At 40.7% G+C, this 26,707-nt stretch overlaps 1 protein-coding gene across 1 annotated transcript in view; it reads right to left on the bottom strand.

Annotated features, from left to right (window-relative positions):
• Positions 1 to 26,707, bottom strand: part of LOC118844835 (cholesterol 24-hydroxylase) — a 63,333-nt gene that overhangs the window by 20,912 nt on the left and 15,714 nt on the right. The window contains exons 4-9 of the mRNA XM_036752828.1: positions 25,856 to 25,929; positions 22,948 to 23,034; positions 9,051 to 9,189; positions 5,091 to 5,201; positions 3,666 to 3,822; positions 2,019 to 2,078 (exon numbers count right to left, since the gene is read on the bottom strand). Of these exons, the coding sequence (XP_036608723.1) occupies positions 2,019 to 2,078; positions 3,666 to 3,822; positions 5,091 to 5,201; positions 9,051 to 9,189; positions 22,948 to 23,034; positions 25,856 to 25,929 (628 nt within the window). The remainder of the gene's footprint in view (positions 1 to 2,018; positions 2,079 to 3,665; positions 3,823 to 5,090; positions 5,202 to 9,050; positions 9,190 to 22,947; positions 23,035 to 25,855; positions 25,930 to 26,707) is intronic.

The raw sequence follows: 26,707 nt of genomic DNA, 5'->3' as shown, positions 1-26,707 counted from the left end.
TCCACTGCACCACCTAGCTGCCCAAGCGTAACGTTATCTCCCACACACTGCTGAGGCATCAGAGTGACTGACACATACTACTTGTAAGCGCTATGAGCACAAGGATTGGGTCCAAATTACCTACTAAAGCATCTCTCTCCTCCCCCACCGCAAAAGCAGGCATTTAATATATTCCTGTTGAATGAATGAAATAAATTTTAGAGCTAAACAAATCTTAACCCTGAACTTAGAATATTGCAGCTTGAAGTGCTCTTAGATCACAAAACCACAGACTATGAGAACAGGAAACCCCAGAATCCCCGAATCATGGGATGTTAGAGCTAGAATAGTTCTAGCATCATAGATTCACGGAATGTTCAAGCTGGTAGAGAGCTGAGAGGTCGACTCATCCAAAATCCTCATTTCCCTCTGACTACTGACCTTCTTCGGCTTCTTTTAAGTCCCAACTAAAACCCCACCTTCTACAGGAAGCCTTCCCCAACCTTCATAATTCCTGTGCCTTCCCTCTGTCAACTATTTCCTCTATTCTGTATATAGTGTGCTTTTTATAGATTTGTTTGCATTTTTGTCTCCCCCATTAGACTGTAAGCTCCTTGAGGGCAGGGACTATCTTTTGCCTCTTTTTGTATCCTTTGCACTCAGCACAGTGCCTGGCACATAGTAGACGCTTAATAAACTTTTATTGACTGATTGAATTCACAGAGGGAACTGAGACACGGAGAAGAGAAATGACTCACGTAAAAACACACAACTAAATCACAGCTGTGCCAAGACTAGATACTAGATCTCCTGGCAGCTGGTGCATCCAATCAACAAATAATTAGTGAGTCAGGCTCTGTGATGCCGGGCTCATCACTTCCCCTTACTTTTCCTCATCTGTAAAATGAGGAATCTAAACTAATCCTTAAGGTTCTTTCTAGCCCTAAATCTTATGAACCTATGAAAACCATGCCCTACAATACGATGGAGGCAGCTGGGTGCTGTAGATAAGCACCGGATTCAGAATTGGAAGACCTGAGTTCAGTTTGCTACCTTGTTAGTTACTGGTGGTGCAGCCATGGGCAAGTCATTTAAATTGAGTCTCAGTATCCTCATCTGTAAAAAGGGAATGATGGTACTTGCACTACTTACCCCCATAAGCTTAACACACAGTTTAAATGAGATCATGTAAATACAATACTGCATAAACCACAACGCACTAGATAATCATGAGATCTCCTAACTACTATGGTGATTAAAGTGCCACGCCCCTGAAAGTCTGTTCATATTATTAATTTGATTCTTAGATAGTATAAATCTCAGCTTCAGCTCAGCCTCTGTCTCAATGACCAAAAATTCCTGAGAGGTGGAACCTAACTTAGGAGGGCTTACCCACATCAGAAAAGAAAATGGAAAGTCATTCATTGCTATCATAACCTAATAGCTTGACCTGTACATAGTAAGAAATATTGGGCTGAGTCAGGATGCCTGAGTCTGAGTCTCAGCTCTGACAATAACTTGCTATGAGGCCAAGGATGAGTGATTTCCCTTCTCTGGTCCACAGTTCCCTCATCTTGAAAATAAGGGGGATTACTAAGAGCCACAGTAAAATCATTGCTTGGCCAGACATCGTTGGTGTTCAATTTCCCAGCTATAAGCATCGTGTGACCAAGCGTAAATCCGGTCATGTTACAGTGGCTAGAAAATTAAATCCTATTTAGCTTCTGCCATTTGTAATTCTTGGCCTAAGATGCTTTCCTGATCCAACATTCATTGGTCTAGGATTCTAAGGTCCATCCTAGCTCTTCCATTTTAGGGTTCTACATTCTAAGGCTTCTTTTTAGCATTCACATTCTATGCAAAAATGATATGAAAACTAGAAAAGAGGGGCTTACATTAGACCCTGTCTGACACTGGCCTTTAGTTACTCAATTCTTACAGAGATAAAGAGAAAAAATCCCTAGAGGGTGAAAGACTAAAATGACAGACTTTTCTTCATTTTTTTAAAAATTGCCCGAAGCCAGCAAGGGATTACAAACCAGCAATGAGAAAAGTGACAAAATTATCCACCATAAACTCGTCATTTATTCCTTCTTCAGCTGCAAAAGACAAAGGAAAGACAGCATGACATTAAGATCAGCATTGCTTAAACAAGGAGAACGATTTCTATGATAATAACATTATATAGAAAAACAACCTTAGAAGACTGGAGAACTCTGATCAATGCAATGACCAAACATGATTCTAAAGGACTGATACACGTTACCTACCTCCTAACAAATAGAAAATGGATTCAAGATGGAGAATGAGACATATTTGCTTCATTTGACTATTTATATTTCTTACAAGGGCCTAATTTTTCTTTTTGGTGTGTTCGATGGGAAGGAGAAAAAAGAAATGATTGTTAATTAAGGAAAGGATAAAATTAAATTTTAGCAAAAATCACTGTTGCTTGACATATTCAAATAATCACATATTCATGGTTCATGACACTGCCTTTGTCTAAAACACTCTTTCCCATCTCTCTGCTTATGGACATTCCACTCATCCATCAAAGGCAAAGTCCAACACCATTTCAGTCATGAAGCCTCCTTAAATCTCGCCCCCAATCAGAAGTATTCTCTCCCTCCTTGAAAATCTGACAGCAGTTTGTTCCCACCTTTTTTATTCATTTGTCTACCTGAACATTTCAAGGATCTGTGATTTCTTTGATATGGATAACCACTTCACCAATGAAGACTGCAATCCCCTATACCTTAGTAAATGGTCTGGGAATTGCTGTGGCTGGAAGATTCATCACCAAACTAGTGATGAACCTTCTCAACCTCTTCCTCTTCTTCCTCTCTGAAGAAGGAAAGGAAGAAAGGAATGGAGGGAGATACTCAAAGAAGAATTTGCCTGCAATAGTATTCTAACTGAGCTTACAGAATAAAGGGAAATGATTCACCTACAGGGAGACCAACACAAAAATCTGTTTCATATCTTCATTGAGAATGAACAATCAGCTGAAGGTACATGAATTTTAATTATTTGTAGATCATTGGAGAAAAGAGAAGATTTCCTTGCAATGAGTAGAAAAATTCTCTTCTGTTGCCTTGTCACAAATTTTAAAACAAACACACCTTATTATGTTATTATGTGTGTTTGGGGCCTATTGGTTAAACAGGGATTAGTAAATGCTTTCATGTAATAAAATGAAAAAAAGCCAATCCGAGAAAGTAACCAAAATGGAAAGTGACCTAAAGTACCATGGAGAGGCCAAGGTCAGCACAAGTAGGCTGTACTACATTATCAGCCATGAAGTGTTTGTGGGAGGTGGCATAAAAAAACCAACATTGCCAGGAAACATGGGATCAGAAAAGGAGGTGAGCTGGTCATGCAGAGGTAACAGCTGGGCATTCGAGGTGTTACCCTGGTCCCTAAGAAATGTTAAAAGACCTAGGAGGAGATTTTCATACCAAAGGGCAGATATCCTATGGAAGAATTTTGATGGAATACAGACAAGAGTTGTGCATAAGAAAGTTTTGGATAGGTTGTCATATGTACCAATGGAAGACATAGGTGCACGAATGAATCGAAATACTAAAGTAGTAACGATAATACCGATTGTAAGCATCATTTCTGCCTCTTTACAATGCCCACAAAATAAAATTAAGTTGAAGGCCAACGGAGGCAAATACATCTACCTTCTGCTTTAAGCATCTGCATGATGACATCGGGTGGAAACTCTCGATTGTTCTGGATGGCTTCACGCCTGTACTCGATCCACTCTTTTCCCATCTCACGTAGAAACCTTATGCTTTCTTGGGTCTTGTTTATCCACTTTCGTTTCCTTAGTGAAAACTTAACAGGGTGTTTATTTTATTTCATTATCCCAGGGGACAATTCAACTTAATTCAGAAAACACACATTAGGGATTTGCTGTGTACAAAGCCCTGTGCTAGGTCCTGGGGATGTAAAGGCAAATATCTAACAGATCTTGCTCTCAAGGAGCTTATAATCTAATGTCTGTGGCAAGGAGGGGGAAGGTGAAGGTGGGGAACAAACACAAATAAGTATGATAAGAAGGGAGAGTAAAGGAATGCTAAATGAGGTTTGGAAAGAATGAAGGGGCTTTAATAACTGGAGTAGGGAAGCAGGGGTTCCAGCATGGAAAAATGGGATAAGGAAAGTCACAGAGACAGGTGAGGGCACCATGAGAACAGAGTACAGAAATCAGTCCAGTTTGCTTGGAACACAGCATATTCACGAAATCTTTGAATCAGAAGAAATCTCAGAGGTCAACTAGTCTAAGTCACATTTTGGCATTTGGTAGCATTCTGAACAAGTGGTCAGGAAAATAGAAGCAATATTCAAGGAGGATGGAAAAAGAAGGGGAATATTAATTATAAAAGACCCAGAATGCCAGGATCAGGAGGCAATAGGGGTGGGGGGGGGCACTAAACACATAAAGGATTCTGATCCGAGTGGCGTGCTTCAGGCAGCGATGTGGAGGAGACAAGATAATAGCACACCAAGAAAGTGCTTTTTGTTTAAAATCACAGATCAGGTAGAAGAAATCTCAGATTTTATAGACCCCAGAATTTTTATTCCCTGGACATTGCCTCCTCTAATCTGCTACAGAGTCTCTTCTACCCCACCCCCATTCAATGAATCCATGCCACCACACGGCCCTAGAGCTTGAGTGCTGTACTGTTATTTAATCAATTCCTATCTATAAAGATGGTCCCTCCAGTCAGATAATAAGATCTTCGAGGGCAGAAACTCTGCCTAAGAGGACTTGTTAATCAAATGCTTATTGCATTCGCTCAATAAAAGACTGGTTGACCAACTACTCGGGACAATTCTCTTGCCTAGAAGACGTTGTGAGGTACCAAAAGGAGAAATGCCCTGGGAAGTGGGAGAATGGATCTCGGTGCTAGTGCATCCATTTACTCACTGAGTAAATTATTTCCCTTCCATGGATGTCAATTTCTTTTTAAAATGGAAGAATGGGACTAAATGGTATCTAATGTTCCATGATTTTAAGGTCCTTCCTACCTCAATATTCTGTACCCTAAAATCAGTGATAACTCTAATAGGATATTCATTCAAGAATTTTAGATTAGTACCTTTAAAAAGGGGTTGTCAGCCAGAGTTACACCCTCGATAACATTTCGTATTGCAAGAAGAAATGGCTTCTGTTCATCAACCAAAGATTTTAACTCCATTCCAAAAAATGTCTGCAGAGAAAAAGAAACAAAATGTTGTTAAATCATTTTTGGATGGGAAGCTATAAGATCAACTTCAAAGGGAAAGTGTCTTGAACTGAGTCAAGAGAACTATTTTGTAACCCTGGTTGAGCCACTGACCCTCTGTGGCTCTCAGTTCCTGCATCTGTGAAATGGAGGAGTTGGGCTAGATGACCTAAAAGATTTGTTTCCACTTCTTTCATTGTAAGAATATACAACACTTAATGAATTACTGATAGATACCTACTGGTGATCCTAGAGATTTATGACTTTTTAGAAGGTCTACAGGGCAATATTAACTTAATTTTCTTCCCCTTAATGAAGAGCCCAGGCTAAGAAAATTAAGTTTAATATTTCTGTGGGTGGAAGAAGGATACACATAGTGTTGAGTGGGTGCAGAAGCCAATCAGAGCCAAGGGATCCAGACTTTACATTTGATCCTACCTAAGGAATTTCATCTTACTAGATTCAACACAATGCTATAGGCCAGGGGCAGGGAACCTACAGCCTCAAGGCCACATGTGACCTTCTAGATCCTTGGGTACAGCCTTTTGAAATTTTATTAAAGGGATTTGTTTTGTGATGTTTGGATTCAGTAAAGGGCCGCTCTTGAGGACCTAAAGGGCCACATGTGGCCTCGAGGCCACAGGCTCCCCACCCCTGCTTTATCCCATGCATCAGCTTATTGTACTCTCATCATTAATGAAAAGAGAAGTGTTTTCATATAGTTGCCTAGTGAAGAAATGATGTGGAGATTTTCCAAACTCACCTGGAGCTGATTCAATTGGGCTCTCCTCATAAAGACAGCATCTTTTCTAATTGTACAAACTAGGCGTCTCTTTCTAGGCCTTCGTGTGCATTCTAGACTGAGACTGGCAGTGTGGCTCTAACCATGGAGGTACCCTACCAAATCCTGTTTACCACTCTGAGGCGCCCAGGACATTCAGGGGCTAGTCAGCATTCTGAGTGGTGTCAGTAAATAGTTGGCATAGACTCTCAAAGGGTCCACGGATAGATTTCAACAGGTCTGTGAAGTTGGCAAGGCAACAGAAGGGAATTTTTTGACTCACTGCAAGGAAACCTTCACTTTTCTCTAATGATCTATAATCTCTTGAAATCCATGAACCTTCGACTGATGGTTCTTACACTGTTCATTTCCGTGGAGGACATGAAACAGGTTCAAGTGTTGGTTTCCCCATAGGTGAATCACCGCCTCATATGCTATAAGCTCAATTACTAGATCATTGCAGGCAAATGTCTTCTTTCACTCTCTCCCTCTCTTTCTTCCTTCCTTCCTTCCTCTTCTCAGAATACGGTATTTTTAAGAAAATAATTATTGAAGAAAATGCCAAATTTCATAACAAAGTTAGTGAAAATAAAGATGTTTTTTTTTTGTTCTATCCAACTTCACAAACCCCTTGAAATCTACCTCAGTCTAGAATGGGACAGAGCATGCTCTCAGGTCTAGGATTTCATGGAATGAATGTTGTCTTGGAAGTCTACAAAGAATCAAGAATTCCTTCTGACCTATGGTCGTGGAGTTGTACCTGGAGCTTCTTAAATTGGTAGTGCAACCACTCTTGTTGTACCTTCTAACACTTACAGTCCCATTATGGAAATCTGGGCCCTGCCACGTGGACTCTGGGGAGGATGCATATGGAACTGAGTAGTTCGTCATGATATATCAGGGATTAAGTCCCAAGACAGCTAAGTCTATTCATAAGGATTATAGAATAATGCCAGATATGTGGTATGGAATAGGAAATCAGGGGATGTTCTGACCATCACAACCATGTAGTTCTCATGTTCACAATTTTGAGAGGAAGACACAGTTGCAGTAAATTAAATGATTTGTTGAGCTGAATAAAAAGAAGAAGTACCTTCTCCAGGTGTGATCTAGAGCTGTGTTAGAAGAATCAGTATATAGATTTAGAATACCTGTTTTGTGATAAAACTGCATATTAGCTAAGAACACCAGACGATGGATTCGGCTGTGGCTTCTTCTAAAGTTCCAATTGTCTTTAAAGTGGACCACTTTGATCCCAGAAAGTTTTACTAATCTTAAGAGCCACCTGGTTACTGTTCAGAAGACTGAAGGACTGGTTTTTCTCATATGTTTAACATTAGATTTTTGTGTCCACCCTCCACTACATAACTTTCTGTTCCCCGAACAACATAACCTGCCATATGATGAGCTCACTCTACTATGATACTCAGCACAAAGTTGAATAGTTCTAATTGTTTCACTACTTTTTTCTATATTAAAACAAAACACTAGAATTATAATGAACCAACTAGAACATTGTGTTTTGCTACCAATTAGCAGATACATAATACACAAAAAAGAGGGAATGTGGAGACATATTAAGCCCCATCTAGGTGGCCCAGTGGATACAGCACTGGGTTTGGAATCAGGAAGATTCATCTTCATGAATTCAAATCCAGCCTCAGACACTTACTAGCTGTGTGACCCTGGTTTGCCTCAGTTTCCTCATCTGTCAAATGAGCTGGAGAATAAAATGGCAAACCACTCCAATATCTTTGCCAAGAAAACCCCAAAATGGGGTCATGGAGAGTCAGACACGACTGAAAAAAACTGAAAAACAAATTTCCTCTTTTGGCTACATATTACAAAATAACATTGGGGGGTAGCTAGGTGGCGCAGTGAGTAGAGCACCAAGGAGTCAAAAGGACCTGAGTTCAAATTCGGCCTCAGACACTTGACACACTAGCTGTGTGACCTTGGGCAAGTCACGTAACCCCAACTGCCCTGCCTTCCCTCCTCCAAAAAGAGAAAAAATAACATTAGGACAATACCTTAGACTGCGGTTCTTGTTCTAATCTGAATGAGAAACCCTTATTGGTCTTCCTTTAACTATCAATTACAAACAATACACTGAAATCTTTTTTTATATCATTCATATCAAAGGCCTAACCAGTCTGTGAACAGAGAGACCTGGTCAGCCCAGAAAGGACTCCTTACTGGATTGATTATGGTAATAATTACAGTAAGAGAAAGAAGTCATTCATTAATTCAGTTAATAGAAATATCTCTTCAGTTTATCTTTAACCAGGAAGAAAATAAAATCAGAGCAAGGGTTATCCCTTTTTTCTACCACGGACTCTTTTAACAATCTGGGGAAGCCTATAGACAACTTCTCAGAATAAGGTTTTTAAATACGAAAATAAAATGTATGGAATTACAAAGGAAATCAATTACACTGAAATGCAATTAGCAAAATATTTAGAAAGCAAGTTAATAGACCTCAGGTTCAGCACTCCTCTCTGAGAGGAGTTTAATGGTTTACGAAATTAAATTGTTTAGGAAAATGATTCTCCATCCTATGCAGACATGTTCTGTTTGATGACTCAAAACTGTTTACTGAGCTCTCACATGAGCTCTGCGATCATGTTTTCTTATATTGTGGAATTTAGTCTTTGTGTGAGGATACTACAAATTGTAGCTTGAAAATGCTTCAGGTGAGGGTGAGAGAGAGACAGAGAGAGAGAGAGAGAGAGAGAGAGAGAGAGAGATTATCAAAGGCAAGATGTTTGTGTCCCCCCTAAGTGGAGTTGCTTAGATTTAGAATAATTTAATTAATAGATATTGAGTCCTGAACATAAAGCACTGAATCTTTTCTTCCATATTATTTTGCTATTAAAATAGCAGAGTGACCAAAAGTGCACTTAACAAAGAAATTTACAGGATTCTGACTGTAATGGAAAGGAGAAATCAGGTTGCCTTGGTCAGAATACAAAAGCCAAAAGGAAAAAAAAACAGGTAAATTGCTTTTTCGTTCTCTGCTCATTGACATGATGATAGAAAAGTCCCTTAGTTACCTTAGTAGATATGGCATAAACGGTCGAGGATATCACATCTTCCATGCATACTTCAGTCTTCCCATCAGCCTTGGCTTCCAGCATTTCCATCATTTGTTCTGCTTTTTCATTGATTGTTCCCATGGAACTCATCAAGTAACTAAGAAAATAAGCATAATTGTACTATATGATAACAATATGCCTAAGAGCATTTGCCAGCTAGATGAACAGTAAACATGATGGAATGATAGATAGAGAACTAGCGTGAAGAAGAGAAGGAGGATGGGGAGGAAGAGGAGAAGAGGAGGAGGAGAAGAAGGGGAGGAGGAAGAGAAGAAGGAGAAGGAGGAGGAGGAGAAGAAGGAGAAGGAGGAGGAGGAGGAGGAAGAGGAAGAGAAAGGACAAATAGCAGTTTATAATTCAAAAAGCAATTTACAATTCACATAAAACACAGACTGTCAGACTTGAGAGGAACTTTAGAACTGAAGAACTACACAGTAACAAAATTGGAAACATGAGACAGAGCCAAGATGGCAGAGTACAGGCAGCAACTTGGCTGAACTCTTCTAACAATCTTCCAAACAACTTTAAAATAAAGCTTCCAACTGAATTCTGGAGTGGCAAAGCCAACAAAAGGTTGGGGTAAGACATTTTTCCTGCCTAAGACAACGTAAGAGGTGAGCAGGAGAGGTCTGTGACACCAGGTAGTGACTGGCCAGATGGCAGCTCAGACCACACCAGCAGTAGGCCTTAGAGGCAGCTGTAACAGTGGTGGCCGCAGCAGCTTCAGGAGCTCTCAGCCCACAGAGAGTAAAGAGACTGGACTATAAGTTAGAAAGAGATTACAGGGAACCCTTTGCTGGCACTGGGTGCAGGACCCTGTTGCATTGCCCATATGGGGCAGGTCTGGGTTGCAGTTCCAGGGTATAAAGGAGTACTACCATTTGCATCTACAAGGGAGCAGGGGCCCTAGTCACAGTTCCAAGGCAGGGAAGAGTGCTTGTGATTGCTCACAAGGGAGTAGGGGCCCTGGTCTCTGTTCCAAGACAGAGAGGAGCAAAAGTACTTTCCGCCACCGGGGAGCAAGGTCCCTTCCTGGGTAAAGGAGCACAAGCCAGGAGAACAGTGACCACACCTCTGCCTGGATCACACCACCCTGGAAGCACTGAAAGACCCTCAGAACTAGCTCTAAAAACAGCAGCACAAAAAAAATATTTTATAGTTAGAAAAAATAAGAAAATTCATCTGGAAGAACAAAATGTCAAAAAATATCAGGGGAATCTAAGGGAAGAAAGGTGGCCTAGCAGTACCAGATCTCAAATGGTATTATAAAGAGGAATCATCAATACAGTCTGGTGCTGGTTAAGAAGCAAAGTGGTAGATCAATGGAATAAATTAGGTATACGATACACAGTAGTAAATGACCATGGTAATCTAGACAAACCCAAAGATCTAAGCTGTGGGGACAAGAACTCATTATTTGACAAACTGCTAGGAAAACTAGAAAGCAGTTTGGCAGGGACTAGGTATAGATCAGCATTCACACTGAATACCAAGATAAAGACAAAATGGGTACATGATTTAGGCATAAAGGATGATATTATGGAAGCATGGAAAATTTTACCTGTCAGAGCTATGACTAAGGAAAGAATTTATGACCAAACAATAGAGAGGATCATGGGACATAAAATGGATAATTTTGATTACATTAAATTAAAAAGGGTTTGTGCAAACAAAACCAGTGCATCCAAGATTAGAAGAAAAACAGGAAACTAGGGGGGAAAATTTACAGCAAGTTTATCTGATATAGGCCTCATTTCTCAAACATAGAGAGAACTGAGTCAAATTTATAAGAATACAAGTTATTACCTTTTTCAACAATTCAGCTAGAAGCTTCTGTGGGGGTAAAAACCCAACACCAGCCCAATAACAAGAATGCTGCAAGCTCAGGTTCTTTTGATCTGCTTTACTAAGGAAAGCAACTAAGGAGTTAACAATCTTACTTTAATCCAACATACAAATATCATTCACTCAGCTCAGGGGGGAAAGCCAGCACCCTGAGCTTCAGAGCAAATACAAACAAATTACAAACATCAAAAGACAGATCTTGTCTGATTCAAATCTCGATTCATAGTTACCAGAGTTTAACAAAGTCCCAGCGTCGGGGTTTACAAGCTGAAGGGCTGTTAACTACAGCTGCCCAGAGTCTCCACATCAGCACTCCACCAAGAGTGAGAGCCCTAAGCAAATAGCTCTGTTCTCTCTTTTTATGCACTCTTTAGCCATCATCAAACATCATCCGAGCTACCAGAACTTAGGCTCTTACTATTGGCTCTGGTCTTAGCTACTCCCCTTAGGACCCTGAAGGCTTCATGCCCACATAGGCTTAGCACCTAATAGATAGGGGTTTGGGCCTGGGGCTTAGCACCTAATAAGACTCAAAGACACCCAACTTAATTGATATCACATTACCCAATTGATAAATGGTCAGAAGAAGAAATCAAAGTTATCTATAATTGTATAAAAATACTCTATATCAGTGCTGATTAGAGAAATGCAAATTAAAATAACTGATTAAAATAATACTTCACACCTAGCAGATTGGCTAACATGAAAGAAAAGGAAAATGACAAATGCTGGAGTGGATGTGGAAAAATTGGGACACTAATGCACTGTTGGTGGAGTTGTGAAATGATCCAACCATTCTGGAAAGCAATTTGGAACTATAGCCCAAAGGGCTATAAAACTGTGCATACCTTTTGTCCCACCAACTCCACTACCAGGTCTATATCCCAAAGAGATTTAAAAAAAGGAAAAGGATCTATACATGCAAGAAAATTTATAGCAGCTCTTGTGTGGTGGCAAAAAATTAGAAATTGGGGGAATGCCTATCGATCGGAGAATAGCTGAACAAGTTGGCATATATTATTGTGATGGCATACTGTTGTACTGTAAGAAATGACAAGCAGGATGGTTTCAGAAAAACCTGGGAAGATTCACATGAACTGATGCAAAGTGAAGTGACAGAACCAGGAGAACACTGTACACAGTACAATGATCAACTATGAAAGACTTAGCTACTCTAATCAATATAATGATGCAAGATAATTCCAAATGACTCATGATGAAAAATGCTATCTACCTCCAAGGAAAGAACTGATGGCCCTCCAGATTCTTGCCACAATCAAACTAAACTTCTCCACAAGAAGCCTCCACTCTAGCCAAGATGGTCTCAATGTCCTCTGGAAATACCTAAGAAATTACCCCTCCTGAACCTTTTCCCACAGGATTTTCCCTTTGGGGGCACATTCACCACCACTTTCTGCTTCTCTGAAGCATAACCTCTCCCCTTTTTTTCTACCTTCCTCTCTTCCTGCTCCTTAAACAGCATCTGCTCCCATTCCCTCCTCCCCCACATGACAATGACCTCCTTGCTGTTCCTCAAACTAGACACTCAATCTACTCACTCCAGGCATTTTCACTGGCGGTCCCCCTTGCCAGGAACATGATCCCTCATCTCAGCCTCCTAGCTTCCTCAGATTCCTTCAAGTCTCAGCTAAACTTTTACCTTCTGTAAGAGGTCTCTCCCAGTCATCCTTAATCTTAGTGCCTTCCCTCTGCTAATTAGCTCCAGTTTATCTTGTATTTATCTTGTTTGTACATAGTTGTGTGCATGTTGTCTCCCCCATTGGACTGTGAGTTCCTTAAGAGTGTAGATTATATACCTTTCTTTGCATTCCCATCACTGGCAGGTAGCAGATGCTTAACAAATGTTTGTTGACTGGCTTTCTTTAAGGTCTCACTCTAACCTTTCCTCCCCTGAAAATTCATCCCTGACCCAACCAATCCATCCCACAGAAAACACACTCCTCTGAGTCCCTACTCTACTCTTAGTGAGTCTTCATCCCATCCTGTCCTGTATCAAATTCCGCAAACATATTGAGTGCAAGGCATTGTGATTTGGTCCTGCAAAGACAACTTAGATTCCCAGCCCTCAAGGTCCTATCTTCTACAAGGGAGATATAATATGTATACAGACATTTCTTTCTTTACATAAAGGGGACCTTTTAGCACAGCTTTACTGTTAAGGGAATAATTTGAATTTGGGAACATGGGAAAGGGACAATGGGAGAGGCCAGAAGGGAGCCACTCACCTGTGGAGGGAGGGGCCAGCACATGATTCAAGGTCGTGTGGGGACCATGGACAGAGAGGTAAGAGCAAGAGGAGGAACCCACGGGCAAGCAGCCAGACACTTGGGGGCCTGGCCAAAATTGAGAGGAAAAAAAGAGGGTGGGATTGGAGCAAGTGCATGGAGCAGAATTGGGAGTGGTCTCAAGGAAAACCCAGGATCTGTGGGGATGGGGATGGAGTGTTCTCTCTTTGGATCTGTTCTGCTTTCACTTGGAGGTTGTTTTTTTGTTTTGTTTTATTTTGTTTTTAGTCTTTTGGCGGAGGGGGGTGGGGAGGAGGCCACAGAGCACTGAGTCAAAAGGCAGGAGCACAAAGAGCACAGCACTGCAGAGTAAAATTAATGTGGTGGGTTTTTTTTGGAATGTGGATTTCTTTCAGAATTTTTTACATAAAGTTGAATTTGCATAATGCAAATTCAAGTAAAGCAAGAACTGTCTGTTCATATAAGTGAGTAAAAGGGCAATTTCTGGAGGAAAAAAGCACTAACAATTAGCAGGAGTGGGGACTGGGGGAAGGGAACAGGAAAGGCTTTGCAAAGGAGGTAATCTGAGCAAAGATCCAAAGGTGGGAGATGAAATGGAAAGTCTTGGAACAGCTAGTTTAGCTAGTCCATCCAGTTTGGCAGCAACACTGAATTGCTGCGGTGCCCTGGGCAACTGTCCACTGGCCCATCTCATAGTTTCAAAACACCCCAACATACGAAGAACTAAGCAAAAGACCTGGGGTGAGTGATTACCTGATAACTATGCATAGAGCACACTCAAGGGCCAGAAATTTTAAGAGTAGAAATCCAGGCCATCAACAAAATCTGTGACCTTTGCTCTCTGCACCAGCTCAAGGTCACCATGGGGGAGGAGGGTGGTAACAGTTTCTCAGAGTACAGCCAACAATATGAAAAGAAGTGCAAGGCGAGCCTTGGGCTAAATCACACTCTGATCGTCCCTCCCTTTCTCCCTTCTCCACAACAGCTTATAGTGCTCAAAAATCCCAAAGAATGGATCTTCCGATGGAAGTAACAGATAACACCTCAATCCCTCCCGCCAACCACCACCCTGGAGCCAGTCAAAAGTGAAGAAGCATCCCTCATATATAGATGGGACTTTTTTTTACCAAAGCGGGAAAGCTAGGAAGCTAGCTTTTGGGAGCTGTCACAACACTACCCCAATCAGGACACTGGCTTGGAGGACAGCAGTATCAATCCTATCCCCAGGACACTGTACTAAATATCTTTTAACAAATGTCATTTGTAAACAAAAGTCTTATTTATGGATTTATTTTTCTTCTTTTTTTCCTTCCCTAAAGTAGATGCTGGGACTGCTAAATAGTAATGTGGATAGAGCACCAGGCCTGGAGACAGGAAGCCCTGAGTTCACATTTAACCTCTAACTGTGTGTCCCTGGGCAAGTCACTTAACCCTGTTTGCCTCAGTTTCCTCATTTGTAAAATGAGCTGGAGAAGGAAATGGCAAACCACTCCAGTATCTTTGCCAAGAAAATCCCACAAAGAGTCAACACAACTGAAACAAATGAACAACAACAAAGATAGATGCTGATTTACCATCTAACAATCCATTTAAAGAGGCCTTTTTTGCTAATGGTAAGAAATTAAATAAGTAGGAAAAATTGGGCAAGTTTCTTGGCTTGAAAGTTCCTGGAACTCACAGAAATAGACCCTTATTCAAACTGCTGTAATAAGAGGCCCTAATTTCAAAAGGCCGTAGCATTAAATAGAACTGGAAAGGTAAATTGGAGCTTCATTGTAGAAAGATGTAGGCGAGTCTGAGGAGTTTGTATTGAATGGTCTAAAGACAATCAGGAGTCCCTGGAAAATTTTTGAATGGGGGAGTGACATAATTAAACCTTTGCCTTACAAAGATTATTTTTTGGCAGCTATGTAGCAAATGGATTAGAGAGGAAGTGCTGAAGACTTGGAGACCAATTAGGAGTCTAAGGTAACAGTCCACACCAAAGGTAATAAGGGCTTGAATTACAGGGTGTTCCTAGAGTCTGGACACCTAGGCAAAAATGCATATTTTCAAGAAATGAAATGAATGAAATTTTCAACAACATTTTATTTAATTGGAATATTAACAAATAACATCTTCAATGGGATTTCCATTATTTGTGATGCAAAGGTTGATGCACTTTGCAAGATTCACGTGAACTCGATGCAATAACTCCACATTTCCAATGTGTCCAGACTTTAGGAACACCCTATAGAATAGTGGTAGTGTGAGTGGATATCAGGGATACTGTGGACATAGAATTAAATATTGGGGGTCAGGGAGAGAAGGAAAAGTCAAGGGCAACACAAGGTGTCTGGAAGGATATTGGCGCCTCAGCAGAAGCTGCAAACTTTGGAAGAAAGACATATTTGGGAGCAAAGGGAAGACAATAAATTCCATTTTGGATATACTAAGTTTGAGATATGGATAGACTGTTTAAGTGATAGCTGGCCAAGGAGGCCAGCTGGAGTTCCAGGAGAGAGAGATTTGTTCTGAACATATAGATTTCGAGGTCATCTGCATTGAAATGATAACTGAACCCAAGGCACTGGATGAAAATCACCAATTCAATTAAATTTAACAAACACTAAAGACAGGACGTGAAGGTAGAATGTGGTCCAGGAGAGAGTCATCTTTAGGGGACGAAAGTCTGTAGCCCACCATTGTTATCTTTGTTCCACATCCTCAAAGAAACTGTAATGTCAATGACCATGCCTTTTACCCCTCAGAATTCCCCATGCCATCCATTGCCTAGTAGACACTCAGAATTATAGAGTCTCAGAGTCAAAAGGGAGCTTAGCAAAAACACAGTCCAACCCCTGTTTGGTAGGGAAGGAAACAGAAACCTAAAGCAGGGAAATCATAGTCCCAGGATCATACAGCTGGTAAGCGTCAGACACGGTATAGTAGCAATTTAGATTTGAAGATCTTTCCCATCCATTAACAGGCCATGTGGCCTGCTTATGTCACAGGAAGCCTAAGTTACATGTGGTAGGAGGAGCTTCCTGACAGGAAAAGGAAGTTATTTCACAGGAAATGGAGAGAGAGAGAGAGAGAGAGAGAGAGAGAGAGAGAGAGAGAGCGCACAATTATAGCTGCTAATGGCTCCCCTCTTGATGGTTAGAACTGAACAGGCCGAGTTAGCTGTACCGTGAGCTGTACTGTGAGCAGGAGGTCGGAGAGGTTTGGGAATGGTGAGGTTACAGGTTGTGATATGGTGTGTGGAATGTTTTACTGCTGGATAAACGGCTCGTGGGATATGGTTCTCTGGTGTCTGAATAAATGGTTCACCTCTTCTACCTTCTATGTGGAGACTCTCATATACTTTGTGATACAGAACCACAGAGGCATTTTGACAATTATCATCTACATAGTTATCATTGCCTTACTGTTACATTTGGCGACCAGGAGGATGGGATCGCAAGGTATAAGATCTTTATTTAGAGGTAGAAGGGCTTTAGAAGAAGAAATGGTTATCCCAGGACGGGAGGATGTAACTTATTGCTCCCTAGCAGGGGAATGGTCTAAAGGCACTGGTCTGTGTGAGGACTAGAGGCAGAGGCTACAGAGTGGAGGACCTAGAGATTTGGAACAGTGTCTCAGAGAGGTTACTGTTGAGCCAGAGTGGGGATCCCAAGAGAGATCTCTAGACAAGGCTGGATTTTACTCACAACCTATTGTATTGTATGTGAAAGCAGAGACACTATTGCAAGAGAGTAATCATACAGTTACTGAAATGTCTGACGGTGCTTCTTCCATACCACAGTAAGATGGAGAAACTCAGGTGGTAGAACAGCAGGAAGCTAACAGCCTTGTTGTAAATTCAGCTAGAAGGCAGAGGGAGCCAAGGAGGTCAAAAGTGTACCTCAGGTCAGCCCAGGTTGAGTCTAGCAGGCAGTCTGGTTACCATGGTAACAGGGGCAGAGAATCTAGAAAGGAGGATACAATGACAGAACCTCAGGCACAAGATGATACATTTCATGATGCTATTTCTGAACCATAGAGTGTTACAGTATCACACCAGACTTCTCAAAGAGAAATGTGCCTCATACAGTGGAGGAGGCAGGAAACGCAAGATCAAACAACTCAGTTTGGGGAAATTTTGGAAGACTTTACATAGCAGGAAATCACAGATGTCTTGAGTAGGTTCACCCAGAGAACGGGAGAATCATTAATATCTTGGACGGCGAGAATCAGTAATGTAGATTCTGTGGATTGTAAGATATTCATAAGTATTAGTCAGAATTCTTTTGTACAGCAAGCTTTTAGGAATTACTTGCAAGGAACTAACTTAACAACCAATTTGTTGGCTTTGGCTGCAGTAGGCTGTAAAGAGGAATATCCTGCTGATACTACGTGGCCTACTGCAGATAGACCCTGGTATTCAATTAGGGACTGTACAAGAAAGTTAAAGGAGGATGTAATGAAGACTGCTATTATTTTGGGGAACATCAAAGTTTATAATGAAACTCCCTTGGGAGTCTCTCAGAGGAATTTGATGTTTAAGATGGCATCCCCCACTTATAAACATGTGATCCTAACTTTGCTGATTGTAGAAGTAGGGAACCCTCTTTCAGAGGTGCTGGATAAGGTTTCACAGTTAAGTGACTTAGGAGACTGGGGAAATAATAAGTTTCCTCAGGAGAGAAGGGTACATAGCCAATGGAGTCAATGTCCAATGAGTGGAGTGACAAGGAAATAGATGTTTACTGCTCTATTGAAAGCAGGGGTAGATTTTAGAAGAAGAGATGGTATTCCAACTAATGAGCTATACAAAATGTACCGAGATAAGGGGCTTAATAGCAAACGGGTTAGAGAAGTAAGAACTGCCCCTACAAATCATACAGCTCTTGAACCCTTGTATCCAAGTGAGTCACACCTTCAAAAAGACTAGGGAATAGGCCAAGGGCCAGCTCAGATTAAAGAAACACAGAGATGGGATTACAAACCCCACATTAATCTGACTATATATTGGAAGAATGGATCAAATTTCTGTAACTAGGGCATTGATAGACACTGGGGCAGAGGCCAGCTTGATTTATGGAAACCCTGATGAATTTAAGCATGGAGCTCCTATTACCATCACAGGACTAGGAAGGGCTGAAATATCAGCCAAACAAGTCAAACTGATGATGAAAACTGGATAACTGCCTAAGAGAGAATATGCCATGGTCATTGTACCCATTCCTGAATACAACATTGGAATAGATATATTGAAAGGCATGACTCTGAATTTGCCTGAGGGGAGATATCAATTTGCAGAAAGGAAGATAGGAATTAATACAGTTTTGGTGGGAAAAGTAGAGATGGACCCAATCACTTTACCTGAACCTTCTAAAGTAATTACTTTGAAGCAGTATCATGTGCCAGGTGGGCAACATGAAATTGCCAATACTATAAAGGAATATGTTGAAGCTGGAGTGTTAGTCCCTAGAACCACTCAATGGAATAATCCTGTATGGCCAGTATGAAAGTCAGATGGAATATGTAGAATGACAGTGGATTATAGACAATTGAATAAAGTGACTCCTCCCTTGTATGCTGCTGTTCCAGATACTGTTACCTTAATAGAAAGGATCCAGAAATATGATGGGACTTGGTACACAGTTATTCATTTGGCCAATGCTTTCTTTATGATACCAATAGACCAGTTTGCTTTCATGTGGCAGGGCCAACAATATGCTTTTACACACTTGCCACAAGGATGTCTGCAAAGCCTAACTATTTGTTATAGGATTGTGGCTGAACATTTGGATGAATTAAAGTTACCTGGTATACAGCCTACCCACTATGTAGATGATACTTTGATACAAAGAGAAACTGCCAAAGAAGTGGAGAACAGTTTGATACTTTTAATTGAGCATATGAAAAGCAAAGGATGGGAAATTAACCCTGCAAAGATTCAAGGACCAGCTCAAACTGTAAAGTTTTGGGGTATACAATGGAATAAAGGACTGTGAGAAATTCTCCCACAAGCTCGACAAAAGATTCCAGATTTTCCTATCCCTACCAATAAGGAAAAGGACCAAAAGTTCATAGGACTGTTTGGATATTGGAGACATAACATTCCACATCTTGGACAGATTTTGAAACCCTTATATAAAGTTACCAGGAAAAAAGATGAATTTGATTGGAGACTTGAACAGAGTAAAGCTTTTGAAGAAGCTAAAGCTGCTATATAATTGGCTCTGGATTTATGGCCTATGCAAAGTGGCCTGGTGGAATTACAAGGGACTATACAGGATGACTATGCAAATTAGAGTTTATGGCAGAAACAACAAAGCTGAAATGTACCCTTAGGATTTTGGTCAAGGAAACTACCTTCATCTGGATTACAATGTACACCTTTTGAAAAGCAGTTGTTAGCTGCATATTGGGCTTTGGTAGAGACTGAACAACTGATTCTGGGCCATGAAGTGACATTAAGGTATGGAATCCCGATTATGACTTGGGTAATGAGCACCTCAGCATCTCACAGAATTGGACATGCACAAGAGACTAGCATAATTAAATGGAAATGATATATTCAGAACAGATTGAAAACAGGCAAAAGTGGAGATTCTACTCTACATGAATCTATTATAAGCATCAACACTGATGGCAAAGACAAACTGCCTGAAACAAGGCGAACAGTTGGTACAATGCTTGCTAAAATGGAATGACAGATAAGATGTACTAACTGAAGAACAGAAGAAACATGCATGGTTTACTGATGGGATGGCAAAATATTTGGAACATAAAAAGCATTGGAAAGCAGTAGCCTATAACCCATGTACTAAGAGAACTTTGGAAAGTAATGGGATAGGTGGAAGTAGTCAATATGCTGAGCTTATGGCAGTACATCAAGCTATTAAAACAGAGAAGGAGGACAGTGTCATATATTCACCAATTTGTGGGCAGTAGCTAATGGGTTAGCTACATGGATTCCAATGAGGAAAAATCAAAATTGGGAAATTTGTGGTAAACAAGTTTGGGGCAAAGAACTATGGGAAGACATATAGGACACGTCTTTGGTTACTAATTTGTCAGTTTTTCATGTAGATGCTCACGTGCCCCTCACTACCCCAGAACGTGAGTACAATGCATATGTTGATCGACTGGCAAAGATTGCTACTGAACATGCTGTCCCTACTTTGACACCAAGTGATGATCCAGCACTAGCAAAATGGGTCCACCTAATGGCCAGCCATCTAAGGGTCCAGGCCACATACTGGTGGGCACAAGATTGAGGTATTAGTATCTCTTGTCCATTGTTAGAGGAAGTAACAGAGGAATGTCATATATGTCAATTGGAAAAGGAATGAACTATTCTTCGGGTAGTAACTGGGGAAATAGCAAGGGAAAAGTTCCTGCCCAGATATGGCAGATAGATTACATTGGACCACTACCCCAAGATAAAGGATGCAAATTTATGTGTACTTGTGTTGACACCTATTCAGGTGTACTGCTGGCTTGTCCTTATAAGAATGCAACGCAGAAAAACACCTGTAAAACTCTAGATATTGCAAGTCTATATTATGGAACCCCAGTGCAGATTCAAAGTGACAGTGGGTCACATTTCAAAGGTAATGAGATGAAGAGATATTGTGTATTGAACAACATAGAGTGGATATATCATATTCCATATTGTCCATAAGCATCTGGATTGATAGAATGAATGGATTGCTGAAAGAAGTTAAGTTCTAATAATTCATATTAACATTAAAGGAGAATTTGTTCACTGCTTTAGGTAATTTGAATAATAGACCATTAAGAGGAAGTATACCTCTAGCCAGAATGATGGCCCCAAATCTGCAAATTAGAAAACAGCGAACACATAAGATCCAAAATATTGAGTATTGGACTGTGAGGGAAGATGTCCCACCACCATATCCAGGAATACCTGGTTCAGTAGGATATGATTTACATTGTTTAGAGAACTTTTGGCTGGATAGAAAAGAGAGAAGAAAAATCTCTACTGGGATATGTTTGAGAATCCCTAAGAATCATTTTGGATGGAAATTACTTAAACCACAAGTAGCAGCTCAAGGAATACATGTATTGGCTGGAGTGATAGATTCTAGTTATCAAGGGGAAATTACTGTGACACTCCAGAATTTAGGTGAAGACCCTATACAGTTTTGTAAAAATGATAGAATAGTTCAATTGATTATTATTCCTTATAAAACAATATCTCTTGTGAAAACTGACCTTCCTTCCAAAATAACTATCAGAGGAAAGGAAGGGTTTGGTTCTACTGATAGAATAAAACTGGGAGCTAAAGTCTAGGTAAAACAGGAGCCAGACAATGTTCCAAAGGCTGCAGAAATTATAGCACATGGGAAAGACAATACTGTAACAGTGGTCTACCCAGAAGAAAATAATTTTGAAATTGTACCCTTGACTCATGTATTTTATTGTGAATGAGACTATGATAGTCTCTTTGTTTCTTTTTGGCTTTTTTCTCAATTTGTTTGTGAGATTTGTTTCCTGCAGGCTTAGTACCATTCACCTGCAGATCACTTAAGCCAGATGTCAACCTCTGATGTGCTTGGATGTCACCTCTGGACCTGTCCATCACTGTGATGTGTCATCTCTGAACCTGTCCACGACTGTGATGTGTCATCCTTGGACCTGGTGTCAACTGAGTTCCAGATGCCAGCTTGCTAAAGAACTGACCTCTCAAATAGGACTCTTAATCTCTTGGGGCAGGGACAGTTCTACATCCAATTTCAGCAGGAAGAAGCTTTGGAGGATTAGACCTTCACCCCTCACCCCAAGATTTTGAGCCCCAGTTGTTCGAGGGGGGAATGATGACATTGTTTTATATGCTTATCTTGTGTTATTCCTGTTACATTGTTGTGTAAAGTTCTGTTGACACCAGTTATCCCAGAATTCCCATTGCCCTATGTAATGGATAAGAAAGATCTTGGGGCTGAATGTAGTAGCAATTTAGATTTGAAGATCTTTTCCGCCCATTAATAGGCCATGTGACCTGCTTATGTCACAAGAAGCCTAAGTTACATGTGGTAGGAGGAACCTTCTGACAGGAAAAGAGAGAGAGAGAGAGAGAGAGAGAGAGAGAGAGAGAGCGCAGTTATGGCTGCTAATGGCTGCCCTCATGCTTATTAGAACTGAACAGGCTGTGACTTAGCTGTACTGTGAGTTTGTTTTGGGGGAAGATCCCAGCAGGGGGTCAGAGAGGTTTTGGGATGGCGACGTTACAGGCTGTGATATGGTGTTTTAAGTTCCTTGCTGTTATGATGAAGTGAGCTGACTGGCTTTGGGAGCTGAACATTTGGTTGTGGGATACGGTTTTCTGGTGTCTGAACAAACGTTAAACTTCTTTTACCTTTTTTATGGAGAGTCTCTCATACTTTGCGATACAAAACTACATAGGCATATTCATGATTATTGTTTATGTTGTGTTTATTGTCTTACTGATAAGGCCATGCTGGCTCCCAAATAAGTTATTAATTAAAAGAAAAATTTGTTTTTCTTTACCTGACCTGATACCTTACTCCCAATCTGCCTCCTTCTGAGTTAGCATGTCAACTCTTCTCTCAGTCAGGAAATTGTTATATCTCCACCATTGCCAAAAGCAATAAAAAGACCATTTTAGGGCGAACTAGAAACACTTGAGATGTAGTCATGGTAATTCCAGCTACCCCAGTCTTGCCCTTCTGTGGCCTCAATATCCATATGTATATGATTTACTATACCACCTTCTACTGCCCACTCACCTTCGGTGAAAAGCTAGATCGAAAATTCTCCGCTGCTTCTGCCAAAGTTCATGATCCAATTCTGACACCAAACCTCTCCCTAAAAATCTTAGAAATACAAGACATCAGGAAAAAGAAATGTTACAGATCATAATCTCTATGTCCCTTAATACATAATCTTGATGGTCCAACCTCCCCTCCAAAAACAAAAACAAAAAAAACCTAGTGGCCAGTCTATATATGGCTAGGCCAGTCCTCAGACAACATGCACATGGCCCACAACTGGGCCCAAATTCAAAATCTTTCTAGATTTGCAGGAATTAACAGAACTCAGACTTCATTGACAAAACTTTGGAAAGGCCAGGCTCAATTCCACCCCAAAAGAAGCACTGGAGGAGACTGTCAATGGAGGTCTGTTGTTGTTCAGTCGTGTCCAACCCATTTGGGGTTTTCTTCACAAAGATACTAGAGTGGTTTGCCATTTCCTTCTCCAGCTCATTTTACATATGAGGAAACTGAGGCAAATAGGGTTAAATGACTTGCCCAGGGTCACACAGCTAGAAAGTGTCTGAGGCCAGATTTGAACTCAGGAAGATAAGTCTTCTTGCCTATAAGTATCCACTGTGCCACCATTTGCATTATAATAATAGTGATGACAACAGATGCTCATATTTCTGTAGAGCTTTGCAGCTTACAAAAATTTTGGCAGTCACACTGTGAAACAGGTTATGCACCTATCATCTGTGTTTTACAGATGAGGAAACTGAGATACATTTAGTGGAAACTTGGGCAGAAAAGTTTACGCCCAAGACTTCAGATTTAGGAAGTGCTCAAGTCCAGCCCTCTTCCTCCTATATACCACACCGCCTCTCCTTACCACCCCCTCATGTTTCATCATTTTCCATTGTCAAAACCGGTGTCTAACCACGCAGCAAAACAATAACAGTGACAGCAACAAACCCTGCTCGTACAAAGGACATCCTGGATGCACTGCACGTCCATGCACCTCTGACACCTCTACCCTCTCAAAAGGAGCAATGATGTTCCCAGTGATTACATGGGGGAACTCCAAAATCTAGAATTACCGAAAGAAATTAAATTATACTCATTCTCTTGTCCTTGCTAAGACAGTGAAGGGCACAGGGAGATTTTAGGAAGTTTTTTTTAAAGACTGAAAGAAAATGCTAACCCATCTATTCACCAAGCACTACCCTAAACAATCATCTGTTGTACTTGTATACACTTTACAAATTGCTTCTGCATTACCTGATTTGATCATTTCAAGTATTATTATTCCCCTTTACAGAAGAAGAAACTGAGGCTCAGTTATACACATCTAACTTCTTACGGGTTATCTCAAACTAGATGTCCCCTCGGCACCTGAAACTCCAACATAGCCTAAAACAGAACCATTATCTTCCCCTTAAAGTCTGCTACTCTTCCTAACTTCCTTACTTCTAGAGATAGCACCACGAAAATCCAATCACGCAGACTAAAAATTGGAGAATTACCTCGGACTCTTTCTTCTCACTGCCCACATCTAATCAAAAGGGAAGTCCCATTGATTTTATTGCCACCATCTCTACAGTCTTAGTGCAACTTCAAGCTTTGATAGCTTAAAGCTGCGTTAAGACATTTAGGACACCCTGTAGATAGAGTGAATCCTTAAGAGGAGATTTGCCGACTCATCTACTTACTCCTACTGACACCACTCTAGTTCAAGTCCTCATTATATCTCACCTGGGCTATCACAATAATCTTGTAACTGATCACCCTGACTCTCTTGTCCACTGTCTAATCTATCTTGCATATTATACTAATTAATTTTCCTAATGCGCAGACTTGACCATGCTATTACCCTACTGGAGACTCTTAAGTGGCTCCCAACTGCTTCTCAGAAAAAAAAAAAATAGAACCTTTTTTTGGGCTTTAAGATATTCTACCTTCCGTCTCCAAGCTACTTTTCCAGCCTCATTATACTCTACTAAATGATCCTCATTTTAACTAATGGCACCTAGGTGGTGCAGTGGTTAGAGCACTGGACCTACAGTCAGGGAATCTTGGGTTCAAATCCTACCTCAGACACACTTAATAGCTATGTGAGCTTGGACAAGTCACTCGATATCTGTCTGCCTCAGTTTCATCATCTGTAAAAGGGAGATGATACCTGGCTCCCAGGATTATGAAGATCAAATTAGATAACATTTGTAGTATTTTGCAAACACTAGAGCATTATATAAATGCTAGCAGGTATTATTTCTAATTTCTCAAAGCACACTCCATCCCTTTTACCTAAAGTGGCTGCTTCTATCCAATTTTTATTCTTCACCCATTAAAGCCCAGCTTGCTGTAGTGAACTTAGTGTCCTAGATTTAAAGAGTCAGGAGTGACCTGGGTTCAAATCTGCAACTTAACAGTTGTATGGTCATGAAGAAGTCATTTAACTGCTCTGAACCTCAGTTTCCTCGTCTGCAAAATGGGGATGATAATACCTGTAGTATTTCTTTTTTAAGGATTAAATGAGATAATGCATATAAAATGCTTCATAAATCTTGAAGCACTGTAAATAGTCAGCTGTCATCACTGTTGGTATTATGAGCCTTTCTCTTAGAGACCCAGCTTTGACGCCACCTCTTTCATAAATCCTTCCCAAATCCCCCCAACTAAAAGGAATTATTTCCTTCTCCCCTCTGTTAAACTACTCCATCTCTCCTTGACACTTCAGTCCCACTTTAACTTGTAGTGGTCGATATAGGCTGAAATTCTTCCAAAGCAGGGCTTGTTTTGTTGTTTGGCTATGTACCCCTGAACACAGCAGACATTTAGAAACATCTGGTGGCTCTCAACCTAGGAATGAGGTGCCCAGAGAATGCCTGAACCCATCAGTCTTTTCCTCATCTCAAATATACTTTGTCGCAATATCTTTTACCTTTTGCCAAACAAACTGTGTAACTTCGAGTAGATAAGGGCATCCTTTTTGTATTGGGGGGACATCAGGAATACCTAAAGAACAAATTAAGGTTATCTTTACTTGATTCGTATCACACATCGGCATATCTCTTATTCTTCCTTTAAAGATAGTAATAGAGTAACTAACGGACAACCCACTCGTTCCACTGGTGTCCACACAATCTCAACAGAGCAAGAGGAAGGCACCCACTAACAATATTAACCACCTCGGCAAATTTAAGGGAAGTCATAGGCAAGAATCACACAGGATAACCAGACTAGGAGAAGATATGATCTGTGTCTTTGAAAAGGTTATCCACAGAGATGAGACCATAGCTCGTGTTTTATAGCACTTTTCATTTTACAAAGCAGCAATCACACGGGCAGCTAGGTGGCACAGTGGATAGAAGACTGGGCTTTGAAATGGGAAGACTCAACTTCCTGAGTTCAAATCCAACCTCAGACACTCACTAGCTGTGTGACCCTGGGCAAGTCAGTTTTTTCATCTGTAAAATGAGCTGGAGAAGGAAATGGCAAACCACTCCAGTATCACTGCCAAGAAAACACCAAATTGGGTCACAAAGAGTTGGATACAACTAAATTGATAAAATGACAATTATATGAAACAATGATTGTAATTTCCATGAAGTATAATTTGGATGCTGTGATACAAGTTGGAAGCGACCCTGGGTTCTTAAAAAGCAGCCAAAGATAAGGGTTGTCTATCGTTTATTGAAGGACAAATTTATGTATTTTTAAAGGCCTCCCTCCCTTTGAGTATGTTAACTATAACTTCAGCTCATTAAATATGGCAGGTTCTGTCATAATGGAA

Source organism: Trichosurus vulpecula, chromosome 3, assembly GCF_011100635.1.
Source record: "Trichosurus vulpecula isolate mTriVul1 chromosome 3, mTriVul1.pri, whole genome shotgun sequence".
In the NCBI taxonomy this organism is placed as follows: Eukaryota; Metazoa; Chordata; class Mammalia; order Diprotodontia; family Phalangeridae; genus Trichosurus; species Trichosurus vulpecula.
Note: the sequence above shows the minus strand (reverse complement) of the source record. Positions and strands in the feature narration are given on the sequence as shown.